Source organism: Larimichthys crocea, chromosome XV (assembly GCF_000972845.2).
Source record: "Larimichthys crocea isolate SSNF chromosome XV, L_crocea_2.0, whole genome shotgun sequence".
NCBI lineage: Eukaryota > Metazoa > Chordata > Actinopteri > Sciaenidae > Larimichthys > Larimichthys crocea.
The window spans coordinates 562,216-579,158 of NC_040025.1; the positions used below are offsets into that span (position 1 = coordinate 562,216).

At 41.5% G+C, this 16,943-nt stretch overlaps 1 protein-coding gene across 4 annotated transcripts in view; it reads left to right on the plus strand.

Annotated features, from left to right (window-relative positions):
• The window catches only part of bsna (bassoon presynaptic cytomatrix protein a), a 150,664-nt gene that overhangs the window by 69,704 nt on the left and 64,017 nt on the right, over positions 1-16,943 (plus strand). For 2 of the 4 annotated variants that reach the window (XM_027288988.1, XM_027288991.1), the window contains exon 3: positions 1,452-3,098. In XM_027288988.1, the coding sequence (XP_027144789.1) occupies positions 1,452-3,098 (1,647 nt within the window). Of the gene's footprint in view, positions 1-133; positions 470-1,450; positions 3,099-16,943 lie in introns of those variants that run through there. The other 2 variants (XM_027288989.1, XM_027288990.1) reach the window with 2 other exon arrangements.

A 16,943-nucleotide genomic window follows, 5' to 3' on the forward strand; every position in this document is an offset into this window, starting at 1 on the left:
AGGCAGTTTTTCTCCTTTCCTCTCCCTGCTTCCACATCTTCAAATTCAAGGAGCCACCTTGTCCTGTAGCATCTCGCAAAAAAAAAAAAAAATCAGGGGGGGGGTGGGGGGTGTTCAGAGGAGAGCGGGTGGGGTGATACAGTACGTTTGCGCATTGCATTATGGGAAGGAAAGGGGATGGGAGAAACGCTTGGAACGTGCAGAGATTTACTAGCTTTGCTCTGGTTGCAGAGGAGCTAAAATAGCACTATTTATGGCAGCTGTAGTCGCTGTGGTGGATGCAAAGCTACAGTAGGACATACAGGACGAGAGCAGGTTGACACAGTTCAGAGAGGAGCTGTGTGTTTTTCGCAGTCGGGAGAAATTATAGAACCAAGCAAGGTCCGGACACAAGGGAGTATCAGTTCTCATCTGAAGGAAGAAGAGGAGGAAGGAGGAAGACAGGACAAGAGGAGGAGGAGGAGGAGGGGTGATGTGTTGTTTTTTAATCTTGGATGCTGAGGGGTGTTTCATATTCATTTCATCTGACTGTGTGTGTGTGTCTCTTATTTAATCTGTTTGTGTTTTCGATTGTGCCTACGCTTGATTTCTATGTGTGTGCATACCTGTGTACCCCGTGTGGATTTATGTGTGTGAGTGTCTGTGAGAGATGTAATGCTTTTCACTCAGGTTGCGGTTTCGGCTCAGCAATCACTCAGCGCTGCAGTCAATTTGTGGTTGATTTACCTCGCTCTCCTTCTATTTCTGGTTGATTACAACTATTCTCTCTGCACTTCTGTTTTCAACGGGAAGAAAGATGGGACTATATTCTCTGTGTAGCCATCCAAATGCACTCTCTCTGTCATATGCAGCTTTGAAGTTGGCTGAATGAATTCAGTGTCCATGTGGTCTAGATGAATAGAGACACTGGTGCGTCCTGTCTGAGTCAGCAATGATATTTAAAGTAATCAATAGCAACCTGCTTTGAAAGGAAAAATTAATGATTCATAGTGATGTTTTATATCTACACTGTCCTTTATATTTATAGAAATACATTTATTATTTATCTTTTTCTTTTCATTTGCTTTTATTGACCTGGTTTCAGTGTTAAGACTTTTTTTTTCAGCTAAAGCAAACTTACAACAGCCTTAACCTCTTCAGAGTCACTAACCCAGTCAGTATGACACATGTTGTGCTTCCAGGCATTGTTTGAACCCACATAACCTGATATCAAATTCTAGCAGAGATCCCACAGATATCAAGTATGGCAGGCTGTTGCATTTGATGGATTAGTACAGTCATGAAAGCCGTTTCTTGCTCAGTAGAAATATCTAACTTCAATGAAGAGTCAAAAGAAACTGACAAAGAATCTGTGTGTGATATTGCGAAACAGACAAAATCATTGGTCCAAAAAGGAAACTGGATTTGAGGAGGTTAAAATAACACCAAACCTGTCTGTTTTCTGTCTGCAGGTCCAGGAGTGGCTGTGTCTGAATTGTCAGATGCAGAGAGCTCTTGGCATTGATATGACCACGCCTCGCTCTAAGAGCCAACAGCAGATTCACTCTCCGTCTCACCAAGCCAAACCCATCGTCCAGCCTCAGCAGCCCGCACCTCAGCCAACACAGCCGGCAGCAGCACAGCCCAAATCTTTGGCACAGAGTCAGCCCACCCAGCGGCAGCAGCAGCAGCAGGCACAACGGCAGCAGCAGCAGCAGCAGCAGCAGCAACAGCCCCAGTCTCAACCCTACAGCCAGTCTCAACCCTACAGCCAGTCTCAACCCTACAACCAGTCTCAACCCTACAGTCAGTCTCAACCCTACAGCCAGTCTCAACCCTACAGTCAGTCTCAACCCTACAGCCAGTCTCAACCCTACAGCCAGACTCAACCCTACTCCCAGTCTCAGCAGTATCCCCAGTCTCAGCCCCAGTCCTACCCTGCATCCCTGCCAGGGACCCAGACTCAGCCTCATACCTCCCCAGGCTTGCAGAGACACCCAGGCCCTGGCGGACCCCAGACTCAAACAGGGCCCTTTCAGCAGGGCATGAGGTCTGACCAGTATTCCCAGAGAGGTCCCGGAGCTCCAGGAACTGTCGGAGGTCCTACAGGAGGACCTAATCCGGTTGGGGTTCCACGGATTCCCCATCCTGGTGCTGTGCCCCTTCCTGGCTTGACCAAGGCTCCCTCCCAGCCCGATTTGGGTCGTGGTTCTCCAATGCACCAGTCTATGGCACGGCACAATGACCAGACCAGGAGTGCCGGTTCCTCCCCAGCTCACAGACCTCAGAGTCAGGCCCCTCCTCCTGCCCAGGACGGCCTGACCAAACTGTTTGGCTTCGGGGCATCGCTACTGAATCAGGCTAGTACCCTAATAAATGTTGACCCTCTACCCACTGCCTCCACCCAGCCAAGCCCTGCACGAGGTAAAGTGGTGTTCAGTAATGCAACTCCTGACAACAGGCAGCAACAACAAGGGGCCCCGGGCACCAAATCATTTGGTATGGGTGGCCCTCACGCTCCAACTCAAATGGGTGGCCCTCATGCTCCAACTCAAATGGGTGGCCCTCATGCACCGAGCCAGATGGGTGGCCCTCATGCACCGAGCCAGATGGGTGGCCCTCATGCAACGAGCCAAATGGGGGGTCCCCATGCGCCGAGCAAAATGGGGGGTCCTCATGCGCCGACCCAAATGGGGGGTCCTCATGCGCCGAGCCAAATGGGAGGTCCTCATGCGCCAAGCCAAATGGGTGGACCTTATCCACCGAGCCAAATGGGTGGTCCCCAAATGGGTGGGCCGCATGCGCCATCTCAAAAGCAGCAGACTATGCCCCATCAACAAGGAATGCCACAGCAGCAGTCGCCTGCACATCATCAAAAAGGACTGCAAGGACAACATCAGCAAACTCCTGCTCATCTGCAGAAAGCGCCGCAAAAGCAGGAGCCCATGGCTGCTCCTGTGCCTGCTCCGGAGCCTGTTAAACCTAAAGTGAACTGTCCTCTTTGTAAAACGGAGCTGAACATCGGAAGCTCAGACCCGCCCAACTACAACACCTGTACGCAGTGTCACAGTCAAGTGTGTAACCTCTGTGGCTTCAACCCCACACCACATCTGGTGGAGGTAAGAGCAGTGTTACACAGATATGCATTACAGTCCACACACAGATACATGCATGTATGATATAAGCAAAACGTGTTTCATAACATATATTTAAGAACCAACTATACTCACACACACACACACACACACACACACACACACACACACACATTCAGGATCATCTCTTCCCAGACAATCAATACCATTCAGCACAAATAGAAAATGCTATTCATTCCACTGTTGGACTACTTCCTCCTCACTGTGTGGATGCAGTTAGACCTGAACCTCTCATCTGTCTCTTTCCTCTGAGGAATTCACTATCTTTACTTCATTTATATTCTTTTATCATCATCATCATTGTTTAAAGGCTTATACCTCTTTTCAGAGTTTCACTTTTTTGCTCAGACTCTTTGTTTCTGTCTGTCTGTCTTTGCTAACTTTACGTTTTCTGTACATGTACCTTACAACTCTGTACTTTCCATTCATTTGGTAATTTGATTAAAACTGAATTAATTTAACAAGAAAGCTAACACAACTTAATTTCATAGAAATAGAAAAAAAAATGGTATTTTTGCAATTTAGTGCCCTAGTATGTGATACCACCGTCATAAATATGGACAGTACACCTGCATTTGTTATGATTATATTACTTATGATCAAAACCGACACCTGTCGACACCTTTGCTAACATCAAAACGTCAAGCAAGTGCAACAACATAAGACATACTGTAGCAGCCAGATAATTTTACTTATTAGTACGACAGCAAGTAGCCAAGCTCAGCATCTGTCTTATAGCCATTTATTTGATGAAGTTCTCGCCAACGACTAAAAGTCACTGGCAGCCTCTTGGTTGGTCACTCTCCTTTTCTCTTAGCTTCTTCTGCCATCATCCTCCTGGGTTGCTTATTCTCTGCCATATCTGCATAGGCTGCTCAGCCCAATTACATTGACCGCTTGCCCAGTTGCAGTTCTGGCACGACAGCAGCTCCGCTCACAATGAAAAGCCTAAAAAAACCTCCTCCTCCTGGTTGTCCAAAATGCCTGTTGTACAAACACTAACACTCCCCTGGTGCTCTGAGCTCACAGTCTCAGAAACTGAGCTAACAGCAGCTATAGTTCACAGCAATTTGCTGTCCATCAGAAAACTCTATAAATCACAGAAAGTTCAGAACGAGAGGGTGGAGGATGTCAGAGGGAAAACAAAACAAAACATAAACCATCATTTCATCTCCATGAAATATGATCCAGTTTCAGGTACTTCTCACAAGTATAAACATGCACAACACAGCTGATAGCTGTAAATCATTTATACAGCATGTCTGGAGTGACCAGAAGGAAATACAAAACCACTGACTCCTCTCTCGTCTGCCATCACCTTGAGCAGTGGGATGTATTTGACACACTTTTCCATAAAATAGATTAGTAATCCGACTAATTGGAGCATAAATTCAAAAGAAATACTTGGTTTATATTGTAACAACACAGCAGTTTGTGTTGCATTCATCCATGGTTTAATCTAAGGTGACCATACAGAAGCTCAGTTCAGCTGCTGAGAAAACAATATGCTAACTCATGGCTGATAACTATGAAGGGCATTTAGCTATTGGTTCATAAACCTGCAGAACATTCAGACAGGCAGCGGCCAAAACAGCCAAAGCAACAACAATGTTTTGTCGAGGTGAGATGGCTGCAATCACCAGACTTGATGCAATTAAATCTTGCACTCTGATCCTTTAAGATAGACAAACTGTCTGTTTTATCAGTGTTATCATGTCCACAAGGTCCCTACTTCTTATTGTTCCAAAAGACATTCACAGAGTCACTGTGTCACAATGTAACATGGCCTCCAACAGTCCATTTGCTGTTAAATGAGTGAAGCTGTGTTTTAACAAAGAGTCCGCACAAGCTTTACTTTTTCAAGGATACTCAGTTCACAAGATGAGGTTGATGAAAGAGCAAGAATGAAGGATGAAGGTGAAACTTAGATGGAGATAGAAGAGGGGAGGAAAGCATGAGAGAGAGTGGAAGGCTGAGAAAATGCAACAGACAGAAAGAAGAGAGATAGACAAATAAAGAACGTCGACCAGACAGGGGCAAAAAAGCAAAGAATGAGAGTGAATGAAAAGAGTAGAGGAATCACAAAAAACAGACATCGTTTTCGGTTATGCTGTCTTTCTTTCCTCCAAAATGATTCTGCTCATGACACAATGAAAAGGCCGACTGCTCTCTCACCTCCCCCTCATCGATCCAGACACAGGCTTAGAGGTGAAAAGGAGGAAGAGCAAGCAATAGAAAAGGAAAGAAAGGAAATCAAATAGGAGGCAGGAAGTAAGGAAGTTAGAGAGGGAATTCGGGACAATCAAGGAACTGTGGAGATAAGTATGTAAAGAAGAAAGAGGGGATGTCTTAAAGAAGGAAGTAGTACAGGTACAGGAGAAAGTCTAGGATATATAAAGAGAAATACAAAAAAGGAAGGACCTACTTTACATAAGGAAAATATACATTAGTAAGGAAAAAAGAAGGAGGGTGAGTGAGGAAAAGAAAGATGAAAGAAAATACTGTTGTGTGAAAAAGCAGCAAAGAAGGAAGAAGAATCCAGGAAAGAGCCAGATGAAAGAAAAGACATAAAGAAGCAAGGATGTGTGTAAGTCAGTCAGTCAGATTGAGAATGACTGACTTTTTTATTTACTTTGAGGCAGCAGGATGCCTTCTGGGTCTTTGGGGAATACAGTTGTTCACTGTACTGTACTATACTGTACTTTCAATGCCTTTAGATAGATCAAGAGAGAGAGAGGGAGAATAGAGGGTTATATATAACTGCTACTAATGTGCAGGATAGTAGAAAATATACACACACAGCTTGGAGTCAATATGTTATTTGGACCGCGAGAAATGAACACCATTAAAACTGTCACACACATGCAGATCAAAGAAGACATGTTGTGTAAAGAGTGTGTATGCATGTGTGTGTGTGTGTGTGTGTGTGTGTGTGTGTGTGCGTGTGTGTAATGTGGGTTAAGGCTTGAGGCTCTCCAGAAGAAGTGAATGAAAGCGGAAGAGAAAATGGACAGAAAGAAGAGGGAGAAAGACATTTATTTAGGATTATAATGACGACCAGATAAATTTATTTCAGTAAATTAGAGAAAAGATGATGATGACACAGTGTAGTTGTTAATTACTACTAATGTTTGAGTTTTAGTCAAGCCTGAAAAAAGGTGGTTAGGCCTAGATTGAGACTAGATAATAAGATTATGTAGGAGTAAAAGGATTGGGAATAGAGTGCCAAAGAGAGGAGAAGACAAAAAAAACGTAGACAATTAAGAGAGAAAAAGTCTTCGAAAGTATTGAATAGGACCTCTCAATGAAATAAAGATGAATTATGAGACATTCAGACAAGCACAGATTAATCAAAATACAGATTTAAAGTGAGATGAAGAGCAAAGAAGAGAGGGAAACAGATGGAAAGAGACCTGGATAGAGGCTGAAACCAGACATGTAGAGCTGAATCACATGCAGCCTTCTGTCCAGAGGGAAATCGGGCACTGACACACACACACACACACACACACACACACACACACACACAGTAAGTAGAACAGTAGATGGAAAAGATGGGGGGGAAAGGTGAGTCAAGTAAATGGATGAAGCAAAGATGATGACAAAGAATTGACGATGATTGGATGCATTGCTGTGAAATTACAAATATTCATGTTCCCCTCAGGATGAATTGGAATAACTTTGATGGCCCTCTGATTTACCACTTGTCATTTAGTGCCATCATCAGTTGAAAAGTTAAAAGTATCCATCACTTTAATTACCTGCAAAACTAATGGCATTCCCATTAACTCTGATGTAATTAAGCACTCTGTAAAATGTTAGCATGTTAATTAAAACAGAGAATGCAAAGATGATGACAAAGGAGACAATCACAGAAATTATTGCTAAGGAGGTTTGACTGATGACTGGATTTAAGTTAAATTTGTTCATCTGAGTCCTAAAAGCTTTGATTGGATGGATGGATGCATTTTTATCGATATCAAACCTTCATTAAGTCCCACATCAACTCAATAAATGGCATTTTGACCCAATAAGTTCAATATGCACTAAATCCATAATCCTGTTGTCACTGGGAAGAGTTGTCTACTTTCACTAATGGTTTTGAACATGTCGCTGCTCTCTCCCCCACTGTGACAGAATACAACCTGAAAAATGAATGTGTCTGACAAGGCGGTGCAGATGAGAGTTAGTGTTTGAGGGAGACAGGAACACTCTGTGATAGAGAAACATGGAGGGTAGCGCTCACTTCATTTATCAATTATTTATCATTTAAGTTTTTTTTTAAATAAAAAATGAAGATAAGAGATGAAATATGTAAATGGGAGGCAGTGTCTCTTGGAATAAAAACGATGTAACTAGGTTTGTTCCGTATGTCCTCTCCAGTTTCTAACTTGTTTCCTTCATCCCTTCTTTCCTTTTCTTATCCTCCTTTAGTTTGCTCATTCTTCCCTTTCCCTCATTCTTTCTACCTGTGCGGTTTTTGCTGTTCACTCTTTGTGTTTCCATCTTTACAGAAAGAGAAAAAAAAGACATTTGTTTGAATAAATCAAATGGAGCTTGTGTGAGAAGCTGCGGTGTAAATTGTGCATATTTTATTAACAGTCTGAACTCAGAATTCAACATGAAATCATAAACAGAATAACACAGCCTCCTCACGGAGGTCTGAATGATGACACACCATGACACACACACACACACGCACACACTACAACCACACTGTAGGTGTTAGTAATTGAGTGAATGAGTTCATTTCTCTGCCCAGTCTGTCATTCGGGTGTTCATAGCTGTCATCACTGCTGTCAGAACAATTATTAGAATTACTGCACCCAGTCCACCTGCAGATGTGTCTAAATGTGTGTGTGTGTGTGTGTGTGTGTCTGCACATGAGGTGCGTTTACATGTTTTGTTGTTGTTGATTTTCTGTGAGTGTTTGCATTATATGAGTAATACAGATGAGCTCTGTTATAATTAAGAGACTGGATCCTGGAAAGGACAGAGCTCATGAATATGTGTCCTTCAAAGGACCAGAATACCAGACAGAAACACCTCCTCCTTCTCCTCCTCCTCCTCCTCACATGAGACTGTCTAACCTTTGTAGAGAACAAAGTCAAAATCAGGCATCATGAAGTGCAATGATGTTTTACTTTACAAAAAGGCCGTTAGTGACAGAGGTTTTGGTTGGATTTATAAAGGTTGAAAACTGTTGGAATTTCCCTTTAACTTATGGTACTTTTACATGTGTATCTCGACTACCAAACATTTTCTTTTGCTGCTCCTTCACATTAAAAGTACTCATCTAGCTAACAACTAGGAGGCTTTTATTGGGAAGCAGTCACAATAATGTATTTGTTACCAACTCCGTTTACGCCCGGCTGCTGCGTGGAAAACTACTCACACCGTGTGTGCACCACAAAATCACACTGACTGACTTCTTTGATAAAACAACATGAGGCTGCAGTGTAAACAAATACTACTACCCTGTAGCAAGTGCTGCCCTCAGAACTCTCGGACTTCTATTATTGTAACTGCAGGTGTTAAATCTAAAGCAGCTTCCAGGGTTTGCTCACGTAGTTATGATCTGAATTAAGTCTCATTGTTTGCTGCTATAGGAACCATTATTGTGATGTCAATCCTCACTCAGACTCACACAGTGAGACACATTGCTCTGCTTCATGAAAATGCCACAGTGGCCAAAAGGTTAATATGGGTAATTTAATGAGTTTCTTTGTGTGTATGTTTTTAATTAGGTGCGTGCATATGTGTGATATATTCCCACCATGCTGATTGGTCATTACAAAGGTTGCTGTCAGCATGGTGTGGGTCATTAGGGCAAATGGAGTAGAGTAAGTCTTTGTCATTCTAATCTTTCCTTTTCTGTCCTTTTACCTTTCTTTTTCTTCGTCTCGTGACTGTCTGTTATGTTCACCTATTGTTTCTCATGCTGAGCTGAGGGCAGAACACGCAGAGAGAAACAAAGTAATGGAGCGAAGATGAAACAGCAAGAAGAAAATGTTTAATAAAAGACAGAAGCTGCATAATGTTCCATAAAGTTTAGGCATTTAGTCAACACCAAATTAATAAATGTTATAAACTACTGCACAAGTATATACACAGACACACACAGTGTAACTAAATAGATTCTAGCTGTCGTCATCACAAGCTTGTGATGTCCAAGTCCTAATAGTCCACTTCTCTGTGGCTCTCTAGTCAATTTATCAACCTGTGTGTGTGCGCACACATTTATGTAGCTATCCAACAGTGGACCTCAGGTTCAACAGGAGACATTTTAGAGGTCCACACAAGCTTAAACTGTGTCTGACCCTCTGATGAAAACATTCATACAGCAGACTGCTGCCATCGCAGAAAAATAAAAAACAACCAGCATCACTTATTATATTGTGTAAAGGTTATAACAAGAGGCTTTTCTAATTATAACAGGATATTTTCACATTATTATGACATAATCTATTTTTATTAGTTTATAATAAGAAAGTGAGTGAAGAGAGTCCTGCAGCATCGACATATGAAAACAATATTGTACAGAACAATATTAAGTCTGAAATACTACTACTACTCCCAAATGTTGGCTAGAATATAAATTCAGTAAATATGTGTACATTATATGTATTCCCTCTAGACAAATGTTTGCACTTTCAGTATAATCTGAAAAAAAAAAGAACAAAGATCCTAAATAAAATGTTTGCATACTGGTCCACACACACACAATCTGTTCAGCTGTGCTGGTCAGCTTCTTAAAATAGTACAGACAGAAAGAAAGGAGCAGATGTCACATTGTGCTGCAAGACCTCCGCCCACCCCCTCATTCCCACACACACACACACACACACACACACACACACACACACACACACACACACACACACACACACACACACACACACACACACACACACACATACTGTATCCACAAACACTGCACTGCTCTTTCATCTATTTGTGCCAGTTGTCTTCTTCTTCTGTTCACTGCCTGTCTCTGTCTGTTGATTGGATGTGAATCAAATCAGGTTCCCAATTTAGTCATTTTCCCCAAAGATGTGTTGATGTGTTGATGAGTGTTACTGTTCAAATCAAAGAGATGTGAATATGAAAAAAATGATCAAACCACTAATCAATAGTAAATGACTACCTAACTAATGAATATTCATGAGTCTCTCAAGGGAAATTGATTATACCGGAGTGTTTAAAATGTGTAACAGCTATATTTCTGTTTCTGTGGTCCAAGAATCTAAGAATAAAGTAAGTCTTAAACTACTGTCATGCTCTAAAAAAGTACAAAACTTTTGAGACCAAAGAGGAGAGGTGACAAGGAGAGAGGAGTCAAAAGGTAGGAGATGAGGAGTGAGTCATGCTTCTGTATTTAGAAAGAAATCAGAACAGAAATAGAGGAGAGCGGTGACAACAGAGCTCCTAATGGACGAACAGTTCGCTCCTGCACTTCAGGACATCTCACTACAATTAATAATACAACATCTCACCATCCTCTCCTTCTCCTCCTCTACTCCTTCTCTCCCTTCCTCTGTCCACCCGCCTCCTCTCCATCTGTTCCTTTCTTCCTTTCATCTCATCCTCTGCCTACTTTTTTATCCGCTCTCTCCAACCAAGATTTTCCCAAGTGGGATTCAAACTGGCAACTTTCTGATCACTGCCCTGCTTTGAGTGTAAATATAACCTAATCTCTTTCTCCTGTTCTCGTACTCCTCTCTGTATTCAATTTCTTTAAATTTTATTTGTATTTTCTCTTCTCTCTTTTTCACAAATTGTCTTCTTTTAGTCGTCTTTTGTTCTCGTGTCTTTGCATGAAACTAAATCTTGTTCATTTCAGCTGCTTCCATTTACACTGCTCTCTCTCTCTCTCTCTCTCTCTCTCTCTCTCTCTCTCTCTTTTAGAGCTCCTGACTTATTCAGTGCACCTAACTCTCTTACTTTTTTAAGAATTCATACAATATGCATTGAGAAACCTGCAAGACGTAACTTTTTCCGTATGTGTTGGCTGTTTTTCACAGCCAGTCGCTTATCAAAGTAGTCATCAAAATTACGATGCAGTCATGAAAGAAATAACCATCTGGTCGTCTTACAGTATGTCTTTTAACTGTAAGCTGTCATCGCTGAGGTGGATGCGTTTTAGTTTTTTATCTTCGGCAATATTTGATGATTAGATATCTGGATTTTTTTAAACACACTTTTGAGAAATAAAGCAAGAGACCGTCCTTCCTCTCAGGTAAAGCTTTGATTAGTATTTGAAATGCTAAATTTAATTTAGACTAGCATTTATAAAATTAAAATTTGACAGGTTTCTAACCAATCCTTGACATTACACTATACTGATTCAATCTGATGCCCAAATTAGGAACTCCTTAAATATTTGAATGCATCTTAAATATTAGAATCTTAAAACTTCTGTGCTTACACATGAGCCCTGAATGTCTCAAGTCATTCAAATATCTAAAGTTGAAGTTCACCTCTCTCAAACCACATGTGGTGAATATACTCTTGTATCCACACCAAACCCTTTTTTTCCTCCCATGCATATTTCAGAACTCTTAGAGTACTCAGTGCTGTGTTATTTTTTGTCCTTTTGCAATGACGTCTGTGCCCAGCATTGTGTGCTAACTTCATTTCTCACAGTTGGTTCTTTAAATACACGGTGACGTATATCGAGGTGGCGCGCTCGGTTTGTCCCACTTGGTTTAGTCAGGCGGGAGGTGCAAGTGTCATTTTAAGATGAGACCGAAGACTGTCTGTGACGTGAACTCCAAACCTCTTAGTAACAGTGGTTATTGTTATTTTATCGTTCTTAAAATACTGGATGTGCAGAAAAGACTTCATGAATATAAACGAATTCTTTAAGCTCCATTGTGACATAAATCAAGTGTTCCCAGTCTGATGCTGTCTGGGGGTTTCTGAGGTGGCTTCATTTATGCACCCTCATGAATCTTTATTTATGATGGTGTTGTTTTGTGATGTTTTCCACCTCACCTCATGTTGCTTCTCTTTCTCTAACCCCAACCTCCTCTCCACCCTGTCCTATGTCTTCCTGCACTCATTTCACCCTTCTGCCTCTCATCTCTTCGTTTTCACTTCACAGTATTTCCTCTCTATCACCCTCCATCCTCCCCTCCCTCACTTGTCCTACTCCTGCATCTTTCCCTTTCTTCTTGTGCCCTTGTTCATCCTTCTGTCCTCCCTCTTCAGTCTGCCTCCACCCCTCAGTCTGTCTCCCCTCATCCTCTTTCGTCCTCTCATCTCTACATCCTGTTTCCCTATATTTGCCTCTTCTCTTGCTCATTACTTTCTTGTTGTTCATCTCCCTCACTTTCTGTCTTTCTATAACTTCTTTTTTTCAAAAAGTCATCTGTGCCTGGTCTTGTATTCTCCAACTGTTAGTGTCAACATCGTCAAAGAGAGAGTGTTGAAGCACTACCTGAGACGTGCTATACTGACTTGCTTTGTCAGAGGTAAATGTTCATACTCCGGCAACAGATAAACTCATATAGAAATACAACTGTGGCAGGAGAAGAGGATGAGAAAGAGGGCAGTGAGTTTGTTTCCTCTATATAACCACAGAGGAACGGCTGGGTTTGCAAGGAAACGTACTGTTCCAAAACGTGTCCTGCTAAATTTTTCAGGAGTGCAGGTGAGGACATCCTCTATTAATAGTTGTAGGTAGATAGTTATCTATGAAATCCTCCTTCATCACAAGCAATAATATTGACTTTAACTGACATATATTGTGTTGCTGAAGTACTTTAGATGGAAGCTGTAATATGACAGCTTTTTTTGGTTTTCTTGTTGTATGTCTGCGTATTTGTCTGTATGTCTACACCATGATCGGGTGTGTTACTATCCCCCCTGCAGTCAGTGGTAGTGGTGTTATTTTGAAGTGGAGGCGGTAAGAGAGGCAGAATGTCCCTCCTGGGGACCATCAAGTGGCGCCTCCCTCTGAGAGCCTCAACATCTCACATAGAGACTACAGTACTACTACCCCATAATGTGTCTCACAGAGAGACAGATCAATATGGTAATCTCTGGAACAGCAGATCTCGAGAGAATCGAAGAGATAGGTGTGTGTTGTCTGTGTGTTAGCCTGTAGAGGCAGTACTTTTAAGTTTTGTATTTTTCCTGTTCTGTCCTACTTTTACTACTCTCTCCACCATGTAGCCTTTAAATGGGTCAGTGAGGAGAGCTGTTCCCTCCCCTGGGCTACACAGCTGATTAACGGCACCGTTCACACACACAAAGAGAGACTCCCACAGAAACACAATGTGTGATTCTGAACAAGTTGAAACCCAAAGGTGTAGGGACAACACTGTGAAGGAGAAGATGGGAATTCCCTCACTGGGTTGTAGAGTGAAAGAACATGAAGCTGAAGTTGCTGGGAGGCATAACGGACAACTTCTTTTTTTTTTTTTGAAGTGGAGGTGTGAAAGATAATTACAGCCAAAAAAACACACAACTGAAATTAAAGTTTCTGCAGATCCAAAATGGTGTATGCAGTTGGTTTTAACCTGTAAGTGTTGAACCAGAATGCTTAATTAGTTCTGCAGCGTTGACCCCTGAAAAGAATATTATAGTAAAGCCTGAAATACTACTACTACTTCCAAATGTCATCTGGAGTATACATTCAGTAAAGCTGTAGAGTTACATGACCACAAATATGTGGACAACTAGACATTATACCCATATACAGTTGTTGAACCTCCATTCCTCTGACTGCACCGATCTGTGCCCATTGAGCCAAAAGTGCATTAGTTAGGTCCAACAGTGATGCTTGGTGTCAAGGTCGGACAGTTGGTGCTCCACTTCATCCGAAAGGTGTTGGATGTGGTTGAGTTCATGGCTCTGTGCATGCCAGTCAAGTTCGTCCACACCAAACTGGGAAAACCATTTCACTATGTGCATGGAAGCCAAACAGGAAACACTAACATTAAGATTGAAGGGCCTTACTCAAAAATTACATAAAAGCATAAAAGATATGACATTTACTGATTGGGAAAATATGACTTGTTCATATCTGACATGTAAAAGAATGCAATCGCATGCATCTGTAACTAGACTAAAAAGAGAAAACATCCATCTCCAGCATTATACACCTGCATAACATTGCCACTAACATGGGAAAATGACTCCCAGAAAAACTAAATGAAGAACATTGCAATCTGCAGCCTACACTGGCCTAGAGCCGTGATGGTGGAGTGAAGTAGATTAAAGACAAAATGAAGCAGCAAATCTCTGCAGGGATCAACAGACCAAAATAAGGCCATAACCACTGAAGAAGGCGTAATGGAGAAGATTGTGAACTGCTTTGCCAATTTTCATTGATGGAAAACAAGATGAGCAGTATTTTACTAAGATGAAGCCTGAGGGCACAAATGAAAAGAAGAATAAAATATATACTATAACTGGTAGTGAGTCCTCTGCTGAGCCATAATGAAGGATTCTCTTTGAGCAATATGCAGAGTAGACACTTGATCTTCTTTAGTCGTTATGGCTGACTCGAGTAATAGTGTCTTAAAGTGACATGGAGCTTGTTATTCCTAGACGAATGCAGCAGAGACAGAATGAAGGTTTTTGTTTGAGAAATATGTCGACTTTCAACTGGTTCTTGAGCTGTGATGGCTGACTCGAGGAAATGCTGTGTTTCTTCAAAGTAGAAAGTCAGAATACATGGCACCTGTTACAAGGCTGTAGCCCAGAAAAACAGGAAAGAGAAACGCCTCCATGAACATTTGGTCTGGCCTCTGTAACATGATGTTTGCGTTTAGCAGCTCATGTTGTGTCATTGTTTTTGGAGTTGCCATAGAAGCTGTAGTAAGAATATACTGATTATGTAATGCGTAATTTTTCCCACATTTATTGATAATAAATTAACCCAATTTTTCAGATCAATCAAAAAAATTATGCATTTTGAGTCCTACACAGGGACGGCACCAATACCATGTATTTCATGGTTTCTTTGATATCTCAGGCTTGGGAACATCACAGAATTGTACATTTTTCATTGCTACATTTAAACGTTAGACTTTGACAGATTCTCTGCAGTAATAGGTGACAAAATGTGGTGCATTAGAGAGTGGGTCGTCACTTTGACCTACCTGTTTTTATAGTTTGAAACTAAAATTCATGAAATAATTATTGATTGACATCACAGCAAAACATTTTACTGGACCAACATACAAACTCTGACAGCAGGAAACCTGGCAACCGCTGTAACTCAAAGAGACTTAGCGTACTGCGTGGGTATATGGACTGAAGTGAAATTTCTCTGCCCCCACGGCTCTTTCTGGTTCTCTCTGGGGTTCTGATGTTTTCATATCACAGGAAAACATGCCGATCTCCCTTTCTTTAACATATTATCTCTCTCTAACACACCACTTTTAAGTCTGCAAAATGAGTGACTCATAAGCTAATGTCTGTGTGTGCGTGACTGTTTTTGTTCTGTGTGTGTGTGTGTGTGTGTGAGTGTGCATTTCTGTTAAAGAGTGATAATACAACCTTACGTCATAAAATAAGGAATCAGTTCTTTAAAGAAAACCTAGCACACGCTCACAGTCACATATATGGCGATGACGCATCAATAATTGATTGAAAAGGGTGAATGACTCAGACACATTCTGTTTTTCTTCTTTCTTTCTTCTTTTAATGGTCCCACCACTCTCATTTGTTCAGTTAATACACCGTGTATACTCTTACACTCCACACATGTGTGTGAATAACATGAGGTGGAAGTGTCGTGACAGAGTGGGAGAATATTGACTCACGACATTTTAATTCACCAACTTCTTGCCTGTATCTCCAGAGAGAAGCATAGCGGATGAATGGCTACCTCTCCCCGCTCTCTACCAGGGTCCATTCACAGTTTTTTTTTTTTATGTTAAAAGTGTGAATCTAAGCTGTTGGTACTTCATCATGCTTCATCATGGGAACTTCTGAACACTTTTTAGATATACTGCAGCCGCTACAGTTTAAATTTGCAACCACCTGACATCATAAAAAAATGATCAAATATGTAATTTGATGAGATTTGGAATCACGTTGCATTACACACCTAAGAAGAAATTATACATTACCTACGAAAAGGCACAGTAGAGAAATGTCACAAGACTCACAAAAAGAGACTGTAACCACCAGCTATGGACCCATTTGTCATAAAATGGGTTGAGACCCAAAAGCTGCAGGCACCGAATGATTAAATGGATCACTCACAGGTTAATCTGAGGGAAATGATACCTATCATTGCAGAAATCATTCATGTTTTCAGTCTCTACTCTGCAGTGAGACAGTCTTAATCACAATGTGGTAGAAAGAATAAATGAACGTTTTGCCAGGGCAGAGGGTCATTAGCTGGTAGGGATTCATTATCTTGCTCAAAGACACGTCAGCAGAGCAGATGCTTGATGTCACAGGCACCGCAGTTCCCAGGGTGCTTTGCATCTGACACATAAAACACTTATATTTCCTTTTTTAATTATTCATCAGTCAGTTGTAGGCTTATGTGCACATGAGTCCACATGATAATTTTTTAAAAGTTTACCTTAATCACGCAGTATTCTGGATAAACTGCCCCTGACAGCGTGACAATGTCCTCTATGGTTGCCATGACGAATGTTGGTGGTCCGTCTGCCAATCAGCTGTCATATCCTGTGTGTGTGGCTGCCCATCGCTGACACTGACAGCTACCAAGATGTGACACGTGCACACAGGGAAGAGATGTGTGCATGCAAATATAAACAATCCATCACTCAAGCATATGTGTATGTAGATACCGGTAAATGTGTACACACTTGACTC